The 17,292-nt window shown below is 54.4% G+C and overlaps 2 protein-coding genes across 3 annotated transcripts in view; both read right to left on the bottom strand.

The window, feature by feature from the left end:
- Positions 1 to 3,440: 3,440 nt before the first annotated feature.
- The window catches only part of PAPSS2 (3'-phosphoadenosine 5'-phosphosulfate synthase 2), a 23,678-nt gene continuing 9,826 nt past the window's right edge, over positions 3,441 to 17,292 (bottom strand). Inside the window, exons 2-13 of one of the 2 annotated variants that reach the window (XM_027905985.1) lie at positions 14,279 to 14,384; positions 12,482 to 12,717; positions 11,623 to 11,761; positions 11,246 to 11,364; positions 11,018 to 11,131; positions 10,428 to 10,539; positions 8,653 to 8,673; positions 7,143 to 7,348; positions 6,246 to 6,381; positions 5,148 to 5,416; positions 4,248 to 4,477; positions 3,441 to 3,890 (exon numbers count right to left, since the gene is read on the bottom strand). In XM_027905985.1, coding sequence (XP_027761786.1) covers positions 3,749 to 3,890; positions 4,248 to 4,477; positions 5,148 to 5,416; positions 6,246 to 6,381; positions 7,143 to 7,348; positions 8,653 to 8,673; positions 10,428 to 10,539; positions 11,018 to 11,131; positions 11,246 to 11,364; positions 11,623 to 11,761; positions 12,482 to 12,717; positions 14,279 to 14,384 — 1,830 coding nt within the window. In that variant the 3' untranslated portion in view covers positions 3,441 to 3,748. The remainder of the gene's footprint in view (positions 3,891 to 4,247; positions 4,478 to 5,147; positions 5,417 to 6,245; positions 6,382 to 7,142; positions 7,349 to 8,652; positions 8,674 to 10,427; positions 10,540 to 11,017; positions 11,132 to 11,245; positions 11,365 to 11,622; positions 11,762 to 12,481; positions 12,718 to 14,278; positions 14,385 to 17,292) is intronic. The other variant, XM_027905986.1, reaches the window with a different exon arrangement.
- The window catches only part of MINPP1 (multiple inositol-polyphosphate phosphatase 1), a 37,632-nt gene continuing 34,648 nt past the window's right edge, over positions 14,309 to 17,292 (bottom strand). The window contains exon 6 of the transcript XR_003573753.1: positions 14,309 to 14,384. The gene's annotated coding sequence lies outside the window, so the exon portion shown is untranslated. The remainder of the gene's footprint in view (positions 14,385 to 17,292) is intronic.

The raw sequence follows: 17,292 nt of genomic DNA, 5'->3' as shown, positions 1-17,292 counted from the left end.
CTCTCCCAGCTCTCTGGGGCCGTGGCTTCCTGAGCTCCTGTGCTTTGTACTGAGGACTTGCTGCTTTCTCAGTCTCCTCTGGAGGCCCCAGTGTGGCTCCACAGCGTGAGGTGTCACAGCTGTGACACACAGGGGGACACACTGTGTGGTGTTTGGCTCTGTCACGTGCTTGGATCCGGGCACTGAAGAGGAGAGGAAGGGCTTTAGGCTTTTAAATGTGATTTAGCAACGTGCTGTGCTTGTTGGTAACAGTTCTGGTGAGTTCACGTTCTGAGGGCTTGCCAGTGCGAGTGGCAGAAGTGCTTTGGTGAAGTTTTTTTTTGTCAGAGATACTCAAGGACTTAATTTTTCTCTGTCTGATTTGACGAACTGTGCACTAATTGAACACCAATCTGTAAAGGGAATCGTTTCCAACCCCTGGGGTGGAGTGTTGTGTCCCAGCTCTGCTGCCTGGGAGGGGAGGGGAGGCGTTGGAAGCGGAGAATGATGTAAAAGCGAACGCACTGCGAAGTGAAATAAAGTGAAATCAAGAGGGCTGGAGCCCTGCCATCATCACCCAGTGTGGGGGCTGCTGACAGTGTCCATCCAGCACAGCTCGCTCCCTGCTGCTTCCTGGAACGCTGGGCTGGGGATGCAGCAGGGCTGAGCTTGACCCAATTTCATCTTGAAACCAAATGAGGAGGGAGGGCGGTTTAAAAGGAACCAAAGAATTGCTTAGACTCCTTTTCTTGTATCCAAAAAAAAAAACAAGGGGAGATGCACATTGCTCTCACACAGGGGTGCATGAAATCAGGCATGGCAGAAATGCTGGGCTATGGAAATGGGAAAAGCCTGGGATGTGGGATGCTAATCCTGCCCTGTCATGTTAGTGCTGGGACCGAGGGCGGGGATGGGTGACAGAGCTGGCTCTGGGTTCAGGGAGCCAGTCCAGAGGAGGAACCAAGAGGATCAGAGGATGGAGCAGCTCTGCTGTGGGGAAAGGCTGGGAGAGCTGGGATTGTTCAGCCTGGAGAGGAGAAGCTTTGGGGTGACCCAACTGTGGCCTTCCAGGACCTGAAGGGGTCGAGAGGAAAGATGGAGAGAGAATATTTCTAAGGGCCTGGAGGGACAGGATAAGGGGGAATGGCTTCCCACTGCCAGATGGGATATTGGGAAGAAATTGTTCCCTGTGAGGGAGGGCAGGCCCTGGCACAGGTTGCCCAGAGAAGCTGTGGCTGCCCCTGGATTCCTGGAAGTGTCCAAGGCCAGGCTGGACAGGGCTTGGAGCCACCTGGGCTAGTGGGAGGTGTCCCTGCCCGTGGCAGGGGGTGGCACTGGACGGTCTGTAAGGTCCCTTCCAGCCCAAACCATTCCACAATTCTATGATCCACCTTAGAATTAAACCTGCAAACTGTGCTGCTTACCAGGATCTGGTTTCTCACAAGGTTGAAATGATGCCTGTGCCAGGTGCTCCAGCTGATCCACGTGTTCCATGCCTGTCCTGACACTTTTCCAGCCCCTCTCCAGGATTGTTACACCTGAGAAATGCTGGGCTGGGAAGCTCCTCCTGCACCTCCAACCCTTTTTTTCAGGCTGCTTCCTATTTGGTAAAGACCCAGCGCAGACAGGTCTTAATTGGTGTTAATTGAGTGTAAAGTGTATCCTCAGGGGAGTTTTTAATATCCCACTGAGGGCAGGAGAGCAGGAACAAACCCTGGGCTGTTGGCAGGTGCCGGGACAGCCTCTGGCTGAGCTCTGATCTGCCTGTTTTTCCAAAATCCTGGCTCTTGGCATGGCTGGATCTTGCCTTCTCCTCGTGCCCGTATCACCACGGGCTGACTGAAGAGGCACGAGGAGTTATTTCCAATTGCCCCTGAAGGCAGTTACTGCAGCTGAACTGCAATTCCCACTTCTCCTAGAACTTTTCCAGACTTGTCTACTCTTGCTGCCGCCTCAGGAGTCCTTCTTGTCAAAGCTCAAGCCCTGCTAGAATGGCTGGGGGAGCAGCGTGGTTTGTCCTGCAGGAACGTGGCCGCTTCCATCCCGTGGCTCCAGCGGTTTGGTCCAATCCTCCCCCTCTGATCCTGCCTCTCCTCAGAGGTGGGGATGAGCCTCATCCCTCTCCCACACCTCCAGGGCCAGCTGCTCAAACTGCATGGAGTCTCCGAGATGCAAAGCGAAGTCTCTCCCCCAGAAAAAAATCCAAGTGAGAGCTCCTTACGTGTATAAATATTTATTTGTACTAAAAGTGAGGGTTTCGTAGCAGAGCAGCGAGTTCAGAATATATTAAATCATGAGATGCCATCAGCTGAAGTACAAATTCCAGTCTCATGTCTTCAATAAATACACTATAAAAGCCCCAGCCCTCATACTGGAATCAGAGGTAATCAGGACACTACGCTGGTTTAACAGGACAATACAACAGCTGTGTTTGCTGTAACCACCTGGATTTACCACAGAGGGTTTTTTAACGCTGGATTGTTTGATGAGATGAGCAGCAACAGCGCCACTTCACTCCTTAAAAATCCGAAGTGGGAATCTTGCTTTTGGCTTCCAGGTCCCTGCCAGAGGGCCTGAGCAGATGAGGTGCTGAGGTGCTGTCAGCTCCCACCACGGAGGCTGCAGCATTTCCTTGGGCTATAACACAAGCTTTGGGCTCTTTGCTCCAAAGACTTTATAAAAATTACTTTAAAACCCAGCATTTTTTTTTGGGGGGAGAGGGTGTTTTCCACCTTATCCCAAGGCCTGGACGCTGTGCCATGGCCCCAGCAGAGCAGCTCCGAGCTGGTGCTGTCACTCCCTACCCTGGCAAGCTGGTTGGTTTTGCTGGACGTGGATCCGTTTGGAATTAACACTGAAGCACAACAAGAGGGGAATGCTGGTCCCTGTTCCTAGGGAACACATCCTGACCGGATCTGGGGCAGCTACTAAGGGAGGACAGGTATAAAAATCACGAATTCAGGTGGCTGGAGTAACAAGAGACTGTCCTCTGCTGGCACATCCAAATTCTTGCTTTCTGAGAGGTCTCAGGTGCCTCCCAGGCCTGCTTTTCCTGCCAGGTTGTGAGCACAGGGAGCACCAATGTCACAGTCCCCATGGAGAACTGGACCCAGAGCACCAGGAATGCTCAGCCTGGGTTTTGTTGGACCAGAGAGGTCCAGCAGGAGGAAGCAAGGAATGACAGTGAGCAACTGGCTCGGCCACGAGGAACTGGTGGTGGTGGTCAAGGCTGATTGTAAAAAATCCTTTTAAGAAAGGGCATTAAAAAGATTCCGCTGTTTTTTAGGGACAATTGTCTAAGGCACAACCTGGAGGGCGGTGACTGGATCCGCTCCTCGCTTCAGCACCTGCTCCTGCCTCGTCAGCAGAGAGGCACTGGGAAGGCACTTCTTCATCCCTGCCCCACGCAGGGGACAGGCAGGATTTATCCCGGTGCCGAGGCCCCATCTCGGGGGGGAAAGCTCCAAAATATCCGTGTGGCCCACCTGGAGGCTGTGCTGGGCTTCCTGCCACCAGGATGAGCTGGGAGTGAATGAAGGACCTGCTGCCCTTCCCTTCCAGCTCCACAAGGACGCTCCCAGCAGCTTCAAGGGGGGAAGGACCAGGCTCGAAGTATTGCTGATTAGTAAAAACCACCCTGACCCGGGTGGGAAAATCCCTCGGTCAGAGCACTGGAAATGCCAAGTAACTGATCAGTGTCATAGGGAATCAATCAATCATTGCTCACTCTTAATACAAGAATTTCTGGGGAGGAGGAGGAGGAGAAGCGTTAATTCTTCTTTTCCAGTGACTGGTAGTAGGTGGTGAGGACTTTCCAGGCTTTGGGGGCCATGAAGCCGTCCGGTGGGTTTTCACCTTCCCGAGCGAGTTTCCTCATGCGGGTTCCTGAGATGAAGTCGAAGTCGTCGTGCCTGTGCAAAACAGAGGCCAGCGACATCAGCACAGCTGGCCAAAGTCATCCTCGACCAAGGGGAGCTGGAGCATCCACAGCACAGTTCCCAGCATGGAGAGGCTGCGTTTCTCCCGCCACTCAGTCCCCAGACTGTGCTGCTCATCCTCCCTGTGGCACCTTTAGTTCCACATGAGCCATCCTTGACCTGGCGACAGCCCTCAGTGGGGGATAATTCCAGGGGTTTTTCCCCAGGTTCTGCCCCCTCACTCCTCTCCTTAGGAGGAACACCAAGGGTTTTCCCTCTGTCCCGGTGACCACAAAACCCCCCGTGCTGTGGGGGAAGGGGCCGAAGGAACCGCAACGCCGCCACCATTACCTTTTGGGGTCATAAAAATCCATGGCCCTTTTCAGCTTGTTGTAGGCGGCCACCCTGAAGGGGATGATCTCCACCGAGGTGAGCCCCGGGGCCATGCTGAGCACCTTCCCGCCGTGCGTGGGCTCGTAGAGGTCCTTCTTGGTGTCGGGGTGCGGCATTCCCGCGGGATCGCGCCCCACGATGTAGAAGTTGGCGCCCGCGATCATCCGAGCTCGGCAGTGCCACTGCACCTGCACGGGGAGGGTGGGGACACAAGGCTGAGGGCTGGGCAGCAACGGGGCCACCCAGCCCGGGCTGCCAGAGAGCTCCTGGCTGTCCTCACGCAGGCAGGAAGGAAGGAAGGAAGGAAGGAAGGAGATGTGTCAGCAGCCTGGCTGCGGGTTTGTGCCACCCAGGCACATCTTCTGCTGCTTGGGCCTGATGCAGCCACAGTTCTCCTAAGGACACGTATTTCCAGGGAAACACTGGGCATGGGAACGGGGTTTGTTCCAATCTGGCGGCAAATGGAGGCCGCAGTTTGAACCCTGAATGTGCAAAGGCGGTGCCCACCACACGGCCATCCCTCCCCTCCTCCCTCAGGGCAGGTCCAGCACTGACTCCTTTGGTCTCACTGATTTAGGGATGGCAGGGAAACCACGGGGGGTGGTGGGGGGGAAAATGAACGTCCCTGCTCGACAGGAAAAGGGGAAATCTTGTTTCTACCCCTCATCCCCAAGTGAGGGGATGGGAACCCACAGAGCCGAGCTCTGCAGGGACACAGCTGGGGCAGCAAGTGCAGGGGGGAACTGTGGAGGGAACGGCTACAACTCCCCTCCTGGGACTTCCCGGAGCTGCAGGGGCGGGTTGGCAGCAGAACCCCCAGCACACCCTGCCCCAGGGAGCAGCCAAGGGCTCCGTTACCTCCGTGGGGCCAGCGTAGAGCATGGGAGAGGGGAAGATGGCCACGATGGTCGACTTGGGGTCCAGGACCTGCTCCTCCAGCACGGCCGCGTGCTGCTTCATCCGCCACTCCAGCGGCACGTCATCATCCTTGGTCCACCCCCCCAGGGGGTGCAGGAGGAGCACAGGGTTCTTGTAGCCCCTCTCGAGGAGCTGGCGCCGCGTGTCCTGCATGAGCAGGGCGTGCCCGTTGTGGACGGGGTTGCGCAGCTGGAACGCAAAGACGGCGTCTGGAAGGGAAGGACGCGGAGGGTCACGGGGCTGGCACCGACCCTCAGGGCCCCCTGGCTTCGTTTTACACAGCTGGCATTTCCACACAGAGTCATGAGAGTGTCCTGCCCCCGCACGAGTGAGGCCTTAAATACCTCAGGTGAGTGTTTCACGCAGATCTGTGGCTCTGCCAAGGTTGTTCTCATTACACGCCCTTCCTTTGGGGCTGGTTTCAGTCCTATAATGTTCAGCCCTCCTGTAACGTTTGTAGGTGGACAGACACCTCCAGCAAGTTCCCCAACTTCCCAAGTGACTTGCCAAGCTCAGTGGCACCTTCAGGAAGGCCAACGCTCTCCCCAAAGCCAGGGTGGGTGTCTGAATTCTGCCGGCCTGCTGGGACCAGGCTGGACGGGGCTCGGAGCAACCTGGACTAGGGGAAGGTGTGTCCCTGCCCATGGCAGGGGGCTGGAATGAGATGATCCTTTGGGTCTCTTCCAACCCAAACCACTCTTGTGATTCTGTGGGGTAGCCCCTAGGAGAAGACACCTGAGCTGTCCCCACGTGTGAAGGCCAGCCCTGTCAGTGCAGACAGGGAGGCTCTGACCTGCCAGGGAGGACGCTGCGCTGCCCAGCCCATCACAAGCACCATCTTTAACCACAGAGACCCTGCCCCGCTTTCCGTGCCTCTTACTGCTCAACCCCACCGGAACAGCCCCATTTTGGGAGTATCCGCAAGCAACCTGGCAAGTGCTGCGAGTTTGGGAGCGCGTCCCCACGGATCACACCACCCTGCCGGTGCCAGCTGGGGCAGGGACAGCCGTGCCCCCAGTGCCAGCCCGGGGCACTCACCAGCGTTCATCTCCCTGAACTTCTGCTTCAGAGCCCGTGGTGTCAGGCGGTACTGGTCCAGCCCATCGTCCCACTTGATCTTCTCCAGGACATGGAGGTCTCCACCAACCAGCCAGTCTCCACTCTCCATCACCATCTGTGGATTACACACACACACACACACATGCAGGGCAGAGGGGGCAGCAAGTACCTCCTTTTCCCTCTCCCAGTCTCCTTTGAAAAGCTTTAGGCTTCACTCTGCTGGCAGGGTGATCTTCCCTTGCCCTTTAGCACTGTTGTAGGTGAAAAACCTCGTTGCAGTGACCACATGCCAGCCACCCAGTCCCCACCACTGCACCCAGCTGGGTGCTGCACTCTGGCAGCCAGGAGTGTACAAGGTATGGCACAAGACCTTCCTCCACCTCACCCTTTGCTCCTTCCTCCTGGGAATACGCCTGTTGCACGGTGAACACCTGCTGCTGACTCATTCCAAGAGGTGTTTCAAGGGAGGGGGAAAGAACTAACACAGCTTTAGCCTTTTTAGGCAGAGTCACAAGTTTTGACAGCTCAAGTCACTGGGTGGCACCCAGAGCTCTCCCCTTCTGTGAGGGATGAAACTCCTTGTACTGCCAGAGAGCAAGTGGGAAGAGAGGAGCTGTAAAAACACGACACCCCTGTTGGCTGCCTGCACAGAACAGCCAAATTGAGGAGCACTGACTCCTTAGCCTAAAATTTCACAGAATATTCTGAGATGAAAGGGACCCAGCAGAACCATCGAGTCCAGCTCCTCAGTCCTGCCTGCTCAGGATGTGATGATTCCCAGCGAGGAGCTGGGCAAGCAGGAAACCCACGGCCCTCAAAACCCGGTTTTGCCACCCCAGCCAGGCTTCCTGGGGGCAGCAGGGGGACAAAGCTTACCTGGATGTGGGGGTGCCTGGGGCAGGTGGTGCCCCAGACACGGGCACAGCGCTCCTCCTTCCTGTGCTCGAAGAACTCGGGGCTCCTGAGCACGGCCACCCTGCGGCCCTGGTAGCTGAGCACCAGCGCCTCGCAGCCCTCCAGCCGCTGCTTGTCCCCCGAGGACACCGGCAGCACGATGGGGATGCTCAGGTTCACCACGCCATCTGCCAAGAGAAGGGCACAACTTCACCATCCTCCAGCCCCGGGAATCGGAAACACGGAGAGAGGAGGTTTCTGCGCGAGTTCGGTCATCGCGCCGGTTTCCCTTCGGCGCTGCCGGTAAGGTGTGACCTCGGCGGGATCCAAAAGCTCCTTATCCCAGGGACACAGATGTCTCCAAGACACCTGGAGCATCTCATTGCTTCCTGCACTCCCGCTCTTTCCCTGGTTCTTTTCCATTAGCTGTGAAGTTAATGAGTGTGAACGTGCTTGGGAAACGCAGCCCTGGGTGTCAGCCCTGCCTCGTCCTCCTCCAGAGAACCACCTCCATGGACACGGTGTTCCCTGCAGCACCCCGTTCCCTGCACACCTCCTGAGCTGCCTCTTCCAGCAGGGATAACACCACCACACTTGGTTTCCTTGGGGTTTTTTTCTGTACTGATATCTCTGTACTGCTACTCCTCCTGCTTGATATCTCTGCACTTGTCCCTTTTTAATCTGGGTGGACACAGCAAGTCTAGACTTGCACATGCAGTCCCTGATTTTGGTGTTGTCCCTAAACACCTTGAAATCATGTTGGTTTTATCCCCATTCTTCAATGTCCCAGTCCTCCCATTCCTCCTAGGATAATTCCAGTGTTAATCCAGAAGAATCAGTCCCTCCCCATGAGCTCCCAGTCACAAACAAATCACTGATTCACTTGGTTCTGATCCGACTGAAATCAGTTTGGACCCCTGAGAGTCTTAATTTGAGCATTTTGACTGGGTTGTAGATTTTTTTTTAATCCTTATTAAAATATTTGCACTTGCTTTTAATTCACAACCGGGTATCATTCGTCTGCCAGGCAGCAATTTCCACGAATAATCAGAATTGCAGTCACATGGGATCCAATCAATATCAACTTCATACATTTAAATCACATTAACAGCGATCAGTCAATGAAGTCAGCACGGGAAAAACAAACAGCTGGATTATGAAACCAACCAGTGATGCTGAAAGGGAGGCTCTTCAGGCTCTATTTCCAAATGCAAGATGGAGATTGAACAAAAGATCACCCCAGCGATGGATGGTAATCACAAAACTGCACGACTGGGATTTTTGTGGTCTGGAGGACATGGCATGTCTCAGGCCATGTGGATCATAACCAGGCCACAGTTGTGTCTAGACTTAAGAATTTAATTTTGGGGGGTGGTTTTTTTGTTGTTGTTGTTGTTGTTTTTTAAATAAATCTCAAAAAATTATAGCAAAAAAAAAAAAAAATCTCAATTGCAGTAATTTGCGCTCAGCCTAAGGACAGTTACATACATACCAGCTACCAAGGGACTCTTTCCTGCGAGAACACAAACACAATTAAGATAATTAAGATAATTAACACTCACAGGCACCTTACAGAAACCATTGCAAGAACCAAAGCTTTTAAAACCTCAGCCGGGCACCACCCGAGCACGGGCCTGACGGTGTGGTTGTGGCCCTCCAGGGTGCCACCCCAACTTCTGTGGTGCCCACCCATCCCCACACGGGTCACAGTGGCCACAAAAGCTCTGCTGCCACTGTCACCCCCTCCTGGCAGCCAGGCACTGCTGGAGCAGAGAGAGGGCAGAGCACTGCAGACCCCACAGCCCTCCTGCAGATCCACCTCCCTCCCTCCCCGGTGGCTGCCAAGCTCACCATCCATCCAGCCACTGGGATGTCAAGGTGGGATTTACTGCCCCAAGGCTGAGCAAGCGGAGCATTAACTTGAATAAGTCCCCCAAAACCGTTGCTGGAGCTGCTGAAAACTCCCTCACACCCCAGGGCAAAAGGGCTGGACTGACACTGGAAGGACCAGCCTCAAACCTCTCTTAGCCAGTGCAGTTCCCAGCACCACGAGGTGGAACCTTCCACCATTTCCTGAAGCTCATCCAGGAGCACCTGGGATGTTCTCCCTCCTGTCCAAATGTCACCCTGAGGGCCTGCCCATGCAGATGTCGAGCTTGGAGACCTCCATGGAGACGAGGTGGCCCAGGGACCGGGTTGATGCTCTCTGCCACAAAGAGCTCGCTCGGAGGAGTTCATCCCCACTTGCAAAGCTGCTGTCCCGCCTTTGTCCCTGACCCCACGGAGCTCCACAGATCCTGAACATACACCCACAAACCTCAGAGGAGCTCTGCTCAGTGACGCCTGCAGGGGAGGCGGGGGAGGGCACCCCCAAAACCAGACGAGCCTCCGGCGCAAAGTACGGAGCTCTGAAGCAACGTGGTCATCAAGGGGCACCTCTGCGACCTCGTCAGGCACAGCAGGCGGCTCAAAGACCACAGAGCAGGCTCTGATAACAGGGCCATGTGCTTTCTGAACGCTGCCTGCGCCCTGGGAAGGAGGTGAAAGGCTATGATGTGCCTGAGAGCAGAAGCCCCCACCCAGACAGTCCAAAGGGAGCAGTGCTGGGCTCTGCCTCTGCTGCACGGTGCCCAAACCCTGACAACAGCAGCGAGTCACTGCCCCAGCCCACCATGGGAACTTCTGGAGGGAAGGCCAAAGGCTCAAAGGCTCGCCAAGATCCCAGATTCCTGCGGGCAGAGGTCACTACCAGCTCCACAAAGCCCCTAAGTGCAGTCACAGTGACAGCATCTGCAGCTGAGAAACGGGATGGGAACACCTATGCCCCTCTCTCAGGCTGTGGGTGATGGTTGCCTGAGCGCTCCTTGCCTTTTCCAGGGATGGAGCACACGCTGCTAATGGATAAGGAAATCTGGATCGTCTCAAGTTATCCAATTTGTAGCGGATAAGCAGGAAAGTGGGGTGGGGGGAGAGAAATCAGGCTCTGCTCCTGTTTCCAAGGAAGAGGTGCCTTCTCCTCCCACCTCCAAGCTCAGCCTGGCCTTGGGGATTCAGCTCTATTTACCCTGGTGTAAATAAGGTGGAAAGGGCTACCCAAGGGTTCCCAAAATGCCTGAAGGGTGGTCAGAGCTGGGAGCCAGGGCCGTGCCCACAGCACGGCGACCTCGGCCACCTTAACACAAGAGAGGAAACCACCTCCGTGGGGCGGGAATCCCATCCCACAGTGGCTTCCCGGCCAGCATTCCTGCAGGGAGGGGGGATCCATACCGTTGAGCAGGGTGCCAAAGTGGAGCACTTGCAGGTACTCTGCCTCGCGCATGAAGCCCTTCAGCGGGGTGGCCCAGCCTTCGCTCAGCACCTGCACCCACTGCAGATCCAGCTGCAAAACAAACCCACAGGGCACTCCTGTCACGCTCCTTTAGAGTCACAGAGTGGGTTGGGTTGGAAGGGACCTTAAAGCTCCAGCCCCCTGCCATGCGCAGGGACACCTTCCACTCTCCCAGGTTGCTCCAAGCCCCGTCCCACCTGGCCTTGGACACTTCCAGGGATCCAGGGGCAGCCACAGCTTCTCTGGGCAACCTGTGCCAGGGCCTCCCCACCCTCACAGGGAACGATTTCTTCCTAATATCCAACTTGTCAGTGTGAACTTGTGGGGCTGTTATTAAAAGGGGACTCACTTTCAACAGCACAGAGCAGAAAACAGCTGAGGGTCAGGATCACACCTCAGCTCACCATAAACCACGGCCAGAAAAGGACGTGGCCATCACCATCACAGGAACACAGGCCCCTCTGGCAACACTCTCCTGGAAGCTTCTACCCTTGGATCAGCTAAAGAATGCCAGAACCCACAATAGTACCTTAGTGATCTCCACGGATGGCAGCTTCTCTGCCTCAGCTCGGACACTGCTGAGCTTATTTTCAGGCACAAACAGCTCAAGAACATCCTTAATTGAGCCCCGAGGAACGATATTCTGAAAGACAGAGAAGAGACAGCACCTGTAAGACACACGCTGGTTTTTATGTACACATCAGAAAGCCCGTGTCCCACAGCAAGATTCCAAATCTGAGACATAAAAATGACCTACCTGTGCTTGGAGGAGCTCCACAACCTGCTGGATACATTCAGACACTGATGCAACGTTCGTTTTCAGCACCAGCTCGGGAGCTTCGGGTTTCTCGTACTCCGAGTCAATCCCCGTGAACCCTACGGACAATGAAACCCCAAATTAAATTTATTTAACGCAGCACTCGCCGCCCCAGAGCCAACAACAACGCTGTGCAAACAACCAGCAGGCGTTCAACCGTGCTGGGTATGACAAGTGACACTTGTGACAGCAAGATTAGGGAAACAGGATCCTCTTGTGCTCCACAAAGAGCCTTTAGAAACCCCCCCTCTATGTGCAATGAGGTGTCCAGTGCTTTGGAAAGTAAAGGCAAAGTAAGACCTCACTCCTCTACGTACCTTTGATCTCTCCAGCTCTTGCCTTTTTGTACAGGCCCTTCACATCTCTGCTTTCACAGATATTCAAAGGAGCATCCACAAAGATTTCAAAGAAAGGGAGTCCAGCTGCCTCGTGAATTTTCCGTGCGTTTTGACGATCCTGTTAGAAGACAGGTGGGAAAATCCCGTGTGTCCAAACTGCAGCAAGCCCCTTCCTGCTACCTGATGTGTCCTGGAGCTTGACACAGGCAAATTTGTCTCTGTTACGGATTTATTACATTTACACTAATTCTAATAAGGGCTTTCATCTTCCTTCCCCCTCCTTTTCTTTACAGATACTTGAAAAAAAAAAAACCTGTACAAATCTACAAGTTCGTTCTGTTTTCAGCTTTTTCCATCCAAAACCTCAACACCTTTTCGTGAAGCAGGACAGCAGAACTTCAGATTGTGAATAACTATCTGCCCTGTGTCAGAAAACAGCTGGACAGACTTGATGATCTCAGAGGTCTGAGTGATCAACCTTAGTGATTCTGTGAGAGGAGGAAGTGCTTGCAGCAGCTTGATAACAGCAGCTACTCGGTCCCCTCGGGAAGCAAAAAAAAAAACCCACAATCAAACCTTCATCCAGATGAGCAGAGATAGCTCTAGCACAGGCCGTGGCTTCTGGGCCTCTTTTCTGCCTTCTGCAGGGAGATTTTAACCCCCCCCTTACCACGGAGTACACGCAAGGACGTCACGGCAAACCGCCCTCCCAAAACTGACGGTTGTGTGGCGGAGGAAGAGGGAGGAAGCACCGCCCGGGAAGCGAATCTGCCTTCTTCCCCGGGAACAATCGGGGCGGGGAGGCCAGGGAAGGGCAGGCCGTGCTGCCTGGAGGTACCTTGGTGAAGGGGGAGATGAAGCTGGTGATGCAGACGAGCCCGGCGTCGGCGAAGAGCCGCGCCACCTCGGCGATGCGCCGGATGTTCTCCTCGCGGTCGGCCGCCGAGAAACCCAGGTTCTTGTTCAAGCCGTGCCGGACGTTGTCGCCGTCCAGGGAATAGCAAGGGATGCCGTGGGAGACCAAGTACTCCTCCAGGGCAAAGCCGATGGTTGTCTTGCCGGCTCCAGAAAGGCCTGTTGGAGACAGGGGAGCCAGGGTCAGGTTTGAGGTCGGGAGAGTGTCCTGGGACACTCACAGCGAAAATCCTTCTGCCTGAAGTTGCCTTAGGAAGGAGTGAGGAAGGCAAGCTGGATTCATCTTTGTAGCACACCTGGGTCAACCTCCTTATTAATCGCAGAATCACAGAATCAGCCGGGTTGGAAATGAGCTCTGAGATCATCAAGTCCAACCCTTCCTTGCTCCAATCCCACCGTGGTTCCCAGACCACGGCACTGATGCCACATCCAGTCTCACCTTAAACATCTCCAGGGATGGAGAATCCACCACCTCCCCGGGCAGCCCATTCCAGTGCCTGATCATCCTCTCTGTAAAGAATTTCTGCCTAATGTGCAACCTAAACCTCCCCTCTTGTCTCGCCACGAGAAAAGCTGCGACATCCCAAAGTCTGGAGGGGCTCAACCCAGCAGCGCTGCAGAAGCACCTCCTGCTGGGATGTAGGGGGACACAGAGGCACCAGGAAGCAGGGGAAGTTTGGAAGGGTAAGTCTCTCAGCATCTCCCTCTTCCTCCTTCTGTTCCCACTGAGGACCAACTGCTCTTCCAGACTGAACCCAAGGAAAGGTTCTTGCAGCAACTGTGTGGGGTGGGACAGGCCCCAGCAGCAATGGCCCCTCTGCATCCACAGACACTCCTTCTCCAGGTGCATATTTCAAAGAATAATCACAAGGCAGAGAAGCTCAAACCTTTTAGACACAAGATTTTTTTTTTTTTGTGACACTCAAAAGAGAAAGAAATTCCCTTGGACAGGTTTTTTGAAATTGAATCCAAGTTGAAGAGGAGAACAAGCCAGAAATGTGTTTTCATCCAACATCTACCACCTAAACTGACAGGAAGGCAAAAGGGCTTTACAAACCCTCCCAAGCACGTCCTTCAACATCCTCCATCAAAGAAAATGCCAATATTTAACAAGCAAAGGAACAACTGGAGAAGTGGCGAAAGACAGAGCTGTCTAAATATTAGAAATAAGAAACTCAACTGTCACTTCCAGCAGCCCCTAATCCCCAAACAACGAGTTCATATTTCAAAGCAGAGGAGAAGGGCAACAAAACACACGCAAGGAATTGCTTCCAGTGCCACTGGCTGGGAGCATTTATTCTCCAGACAAGGTGACTGCCTCGTGCTGCCTTAAACACAGCAAACCTGCGTGTCCCAATGAACTTCCCACCGCCCCTGAATGAAAACATCCGCATTTTGGACAGCCCTGGGCGCGTTTCGCTGCCAAGGACCGGCTGGGGTTCGAGCCAAGGCTTCCTCAGCTGCACACTTGGGAACAACAAGTGCTCCCCTTGGGGCCTCTGACGTGTTCAAAGGAGCCCGATAACAGCTGGGAAATGCATGAAAACATCAGTTCTGGGCGGCAGCTGCCAGGGAGAACATCTCGCTGCGCCAGCACCGGGCGTCTGCGCTTCCCACGTGTGAGGGTTTTGCAATTCCCGGCTCCCAAGGAACGCTGACGTTTCCCGCCGATCCCGGATCCCCAGCTCCCAGCCACGCTCTCACACCCAGAGGAAAATACCTGTCAGCCAAACGGTGCAGCCTCGGAATCCTCCTCTGGTACCCACGACTTGTCCTCTCTTGCTCCTGCTCACATGGTGGGCTTGGTAGACCACGTTGGTGGATCCCTGGGGAGAGCAAAGCAAAGAGTTTTTGTCCTGAGAGCAACAAAGAAAAGTCTCCGCTGGGACAAAGAGGAGGGAGAGAAACGCAAATCCATTCGTGAGCCACGCGGGCAAACCTTGGTGTGAGTGGGATGGGTGTCTCAGCAGCACAGGGTGATTTGTTGAGGGCCCTGAGCCTGTGCCCAGAGTGCTGCTGGTGGCGGTGATGCCTCGGTGCCACCTCTGCTGCAGAAGCGCTGCCAGGGCGCAGCAGGCAGAGGAGGGAGGGCACAGACACACACTCCCTGCCTTTTCCACGTTTTGAAACGCAGGCAGACTCGCCTGTGATTTTAACTGCGCTTGCAAAACAAGGGCAACTGCAGGTGCTCGTTTGCCTGCTGTGCCTGGCACGAGCTGGCTGTTAATAAGTGGGGCAGGAGACGGCGACGCGGCAGCGCCGAGCTGAGCGACGCCGGGAACGCGCCGGGGTGGCAGGCAGGGGAACGACACCCGAGGTGTTTGCGGGCACTTCCCAGAGCAAACAAGGGACTGGCACAATGCTGAGCCACAGGTCCGAACTTTGGCGCTTCCTAAAGTTGCCCACCCCGGCCTCTCTGCTGGCTGCAGATGGAACAGCCCTGCAGCGCCAGCAACGGCAGCCCGACAAGGAATTGTGCACGTAAAGTATCTGCAAGACCTTATTCATGGCAAGGATCATCCTTCCAACTGAGGCATCCAATGGAAAGTAGTGGGAGGGAACAAGGATATAAATGTATCCTGGAGAACTATATATATGGGAGAAGCAAAGGTTGTGTGGAGACCTCACAGCATCTTCCAGGATCTGAAGGCGCTACAGGGAAGGCCAGAGAGGGGCTGTTCAGCAGGAACTGGAGTGCCAGGACACAGGGAATGGCTTCCCGCTGCCAGAGAGCAGGGTTAGATGGGATACTGGGAAGGAATTCTTCTCTGTGAGGGTGGGGAGGCCCTGGCACAGGTTGCCCAGAGAAGCTGTGGCTGCCCCTGGATCCCTGGAAGTGTCCAAGGCCAGGTTGGAGCAACCTGGGCTGGTGGAAGGTGTCCCTGCCCATGGCAAGGGGTGGAACCAGATGAGCTTTAAGGTCCCTTCCAACCCAAACCATTCTGTGATTCCATGAAAAACTTAAACCACCTCCAGACCTGCCCCTGAAGAAGCGAGTGAACGCCACACATCCCGTGACTCAGAGAATAAAAGATAAGCAGCTCAAGATCTGGTTTTTGTGGTTTGTTCTGTTTTGTTGCCTTTCTTTTTTTTTTTTTTTTTTTTTTTTGCAGGGGGGTTGCCAAAACTTGGAACATTTTTTGAGCCAGCAACACCATGGTTTAATTTTCACCTGTCCCTGCGGTTCAGGCTCCAGCAGCGAGACCGAACGACGGATAGGAACGACCAGGACTGACGTCTCTGCGTGGAGAAGCGAACCTGCACACTTCAAATCTCCCTTCTGCATCAGCAGGGACTCCAGCCTTGGCACAGTGCTGATGTGTTGGCTCTGTCCTGCTGCAGATGAGCCCCTGATACCGTGCGTGCCTGGGGAAGGGGCGGGATCTGACACATCCCTCAGGGCTGACGTAAGGAGGTTGTTGCTGGGAGTGCATCCCAGAGCTGCTATTTTGCACACTGGCATCTTCTGGGAGCTTGGGGTGGCATCACTGAGGGCATTTTTGCAGTTCAGCAACACCGTCAGACCTCCCCTCCCTGCCGGCAGCTCCAGGCGGAACCAAACCCTCCGATTTTTTGTTAATCACCTTCCTGGGAAACTCTTCCTAACCCCGAGCAACTGGATGGCTGCGCTGGGAATGGGCTGTTCAGTGGGAAACACGGACTTCCCCACTTCATAATCCAGCAGCCTGGATGTGGTTTGGGAAACCAGAGCTGGAAAAAGACGGCAGGGACTGAAGGCACCGGGAAAAATAAGCACCAATGGCCTGAGAGTAAATCCTGGAGAGATTTCATCAAGGAAGGGCATGTCCTGAAAGGTGGTTGGGAGGCAGAGAGAAGGGATGGATGAGGTTTTAATCAGATGCTCAGGGCTGTCCTACTGATTTTATTCTCAGGGTTTTAACCTTGCCATCATAAATCAAACTTATTTAAATAATTAACCCAATCGTCATCACAACACTTACACCTGGATTTTGGGCCTTACAGAAGGGACAGTTTAGAGACACTGGTCAGCATGGCTTGGAATAGTCTAGATCAAAGAAGTGAGGTTCGGAATAGGAACTTCTTACCTATAATTCAGCCCCAAACAAGGCACTAAATGACCCAGCAGGGTCCCCAGAGTAGAGCTGTGCAGCCTCTGCCAGACAGAGGGTTAAAGAGGACACTGCCACGCTCTCTCCTCTCCTTGGAAATCTGTTTGGCCCTGTCTGGATGATGTCAGTGCTCAGCCCACCCCGTCTTAGCTCATCCAGGAAACTGGGAAAAAATAAAGACATCACTCCAAACCTTGTAACTGAGGCTGCAGTGGACCAGGAAACCAAATCTGAACTCTGCTTTTGGTCTTCCCTCCTACTGAACCCTTCCATGAGGTTGGCAAACTGAGAAGACACCAGGTGACAAGGTCTGGGGGACCTCTCCCAGCCACTGCTGATGTTTGTTGGGAGCAGAACCGCTGCACAAGTAACAGGAAATGCACCAGACAAACAATGTTTACAATCACAGAATTGTAGAACTGTTAAGGCTGGAAAAGAAGTTTAAGATTATCAGGTCCAACTGTCGACTCAGCACTACCAAACCCGCTGTCCAAGAGCCTCAGCTGATGTCAGGCTGCAGCAGCATCCCGTTCCGGAGAGGGACTCCCACCTGGAAACACGGAGCAGAACAAAGCCAGCCGAGAAGGGCTATTAAGGGCACATTAGTCACACCTCTGGCTCGCTCCTCCTCCTCCTCCTCCTC

This window comes from Empidonax traillii, unplaced genomic scaffold, assembly GCF_003031625.1.
Source record: "Empidonax traillii isolate 1590-97213 ecotype Southwest subspecies unplaced genomic scaffold, ASM303162v1 scaffold1230:size172535, whole genome shotgun sequence".
Classification (NCBI taxonomy): domain Eukaryota; kingdom Metazoa; phylum Chordata; class Aves; order Passeriformes; family Tyrannidae; genus Empidonax; species Empidonax traillii.
Note: the sequence above shows the minus strand (reverse complement) of the source record. Positions and strands in the feature narration are given on the sequence as shown.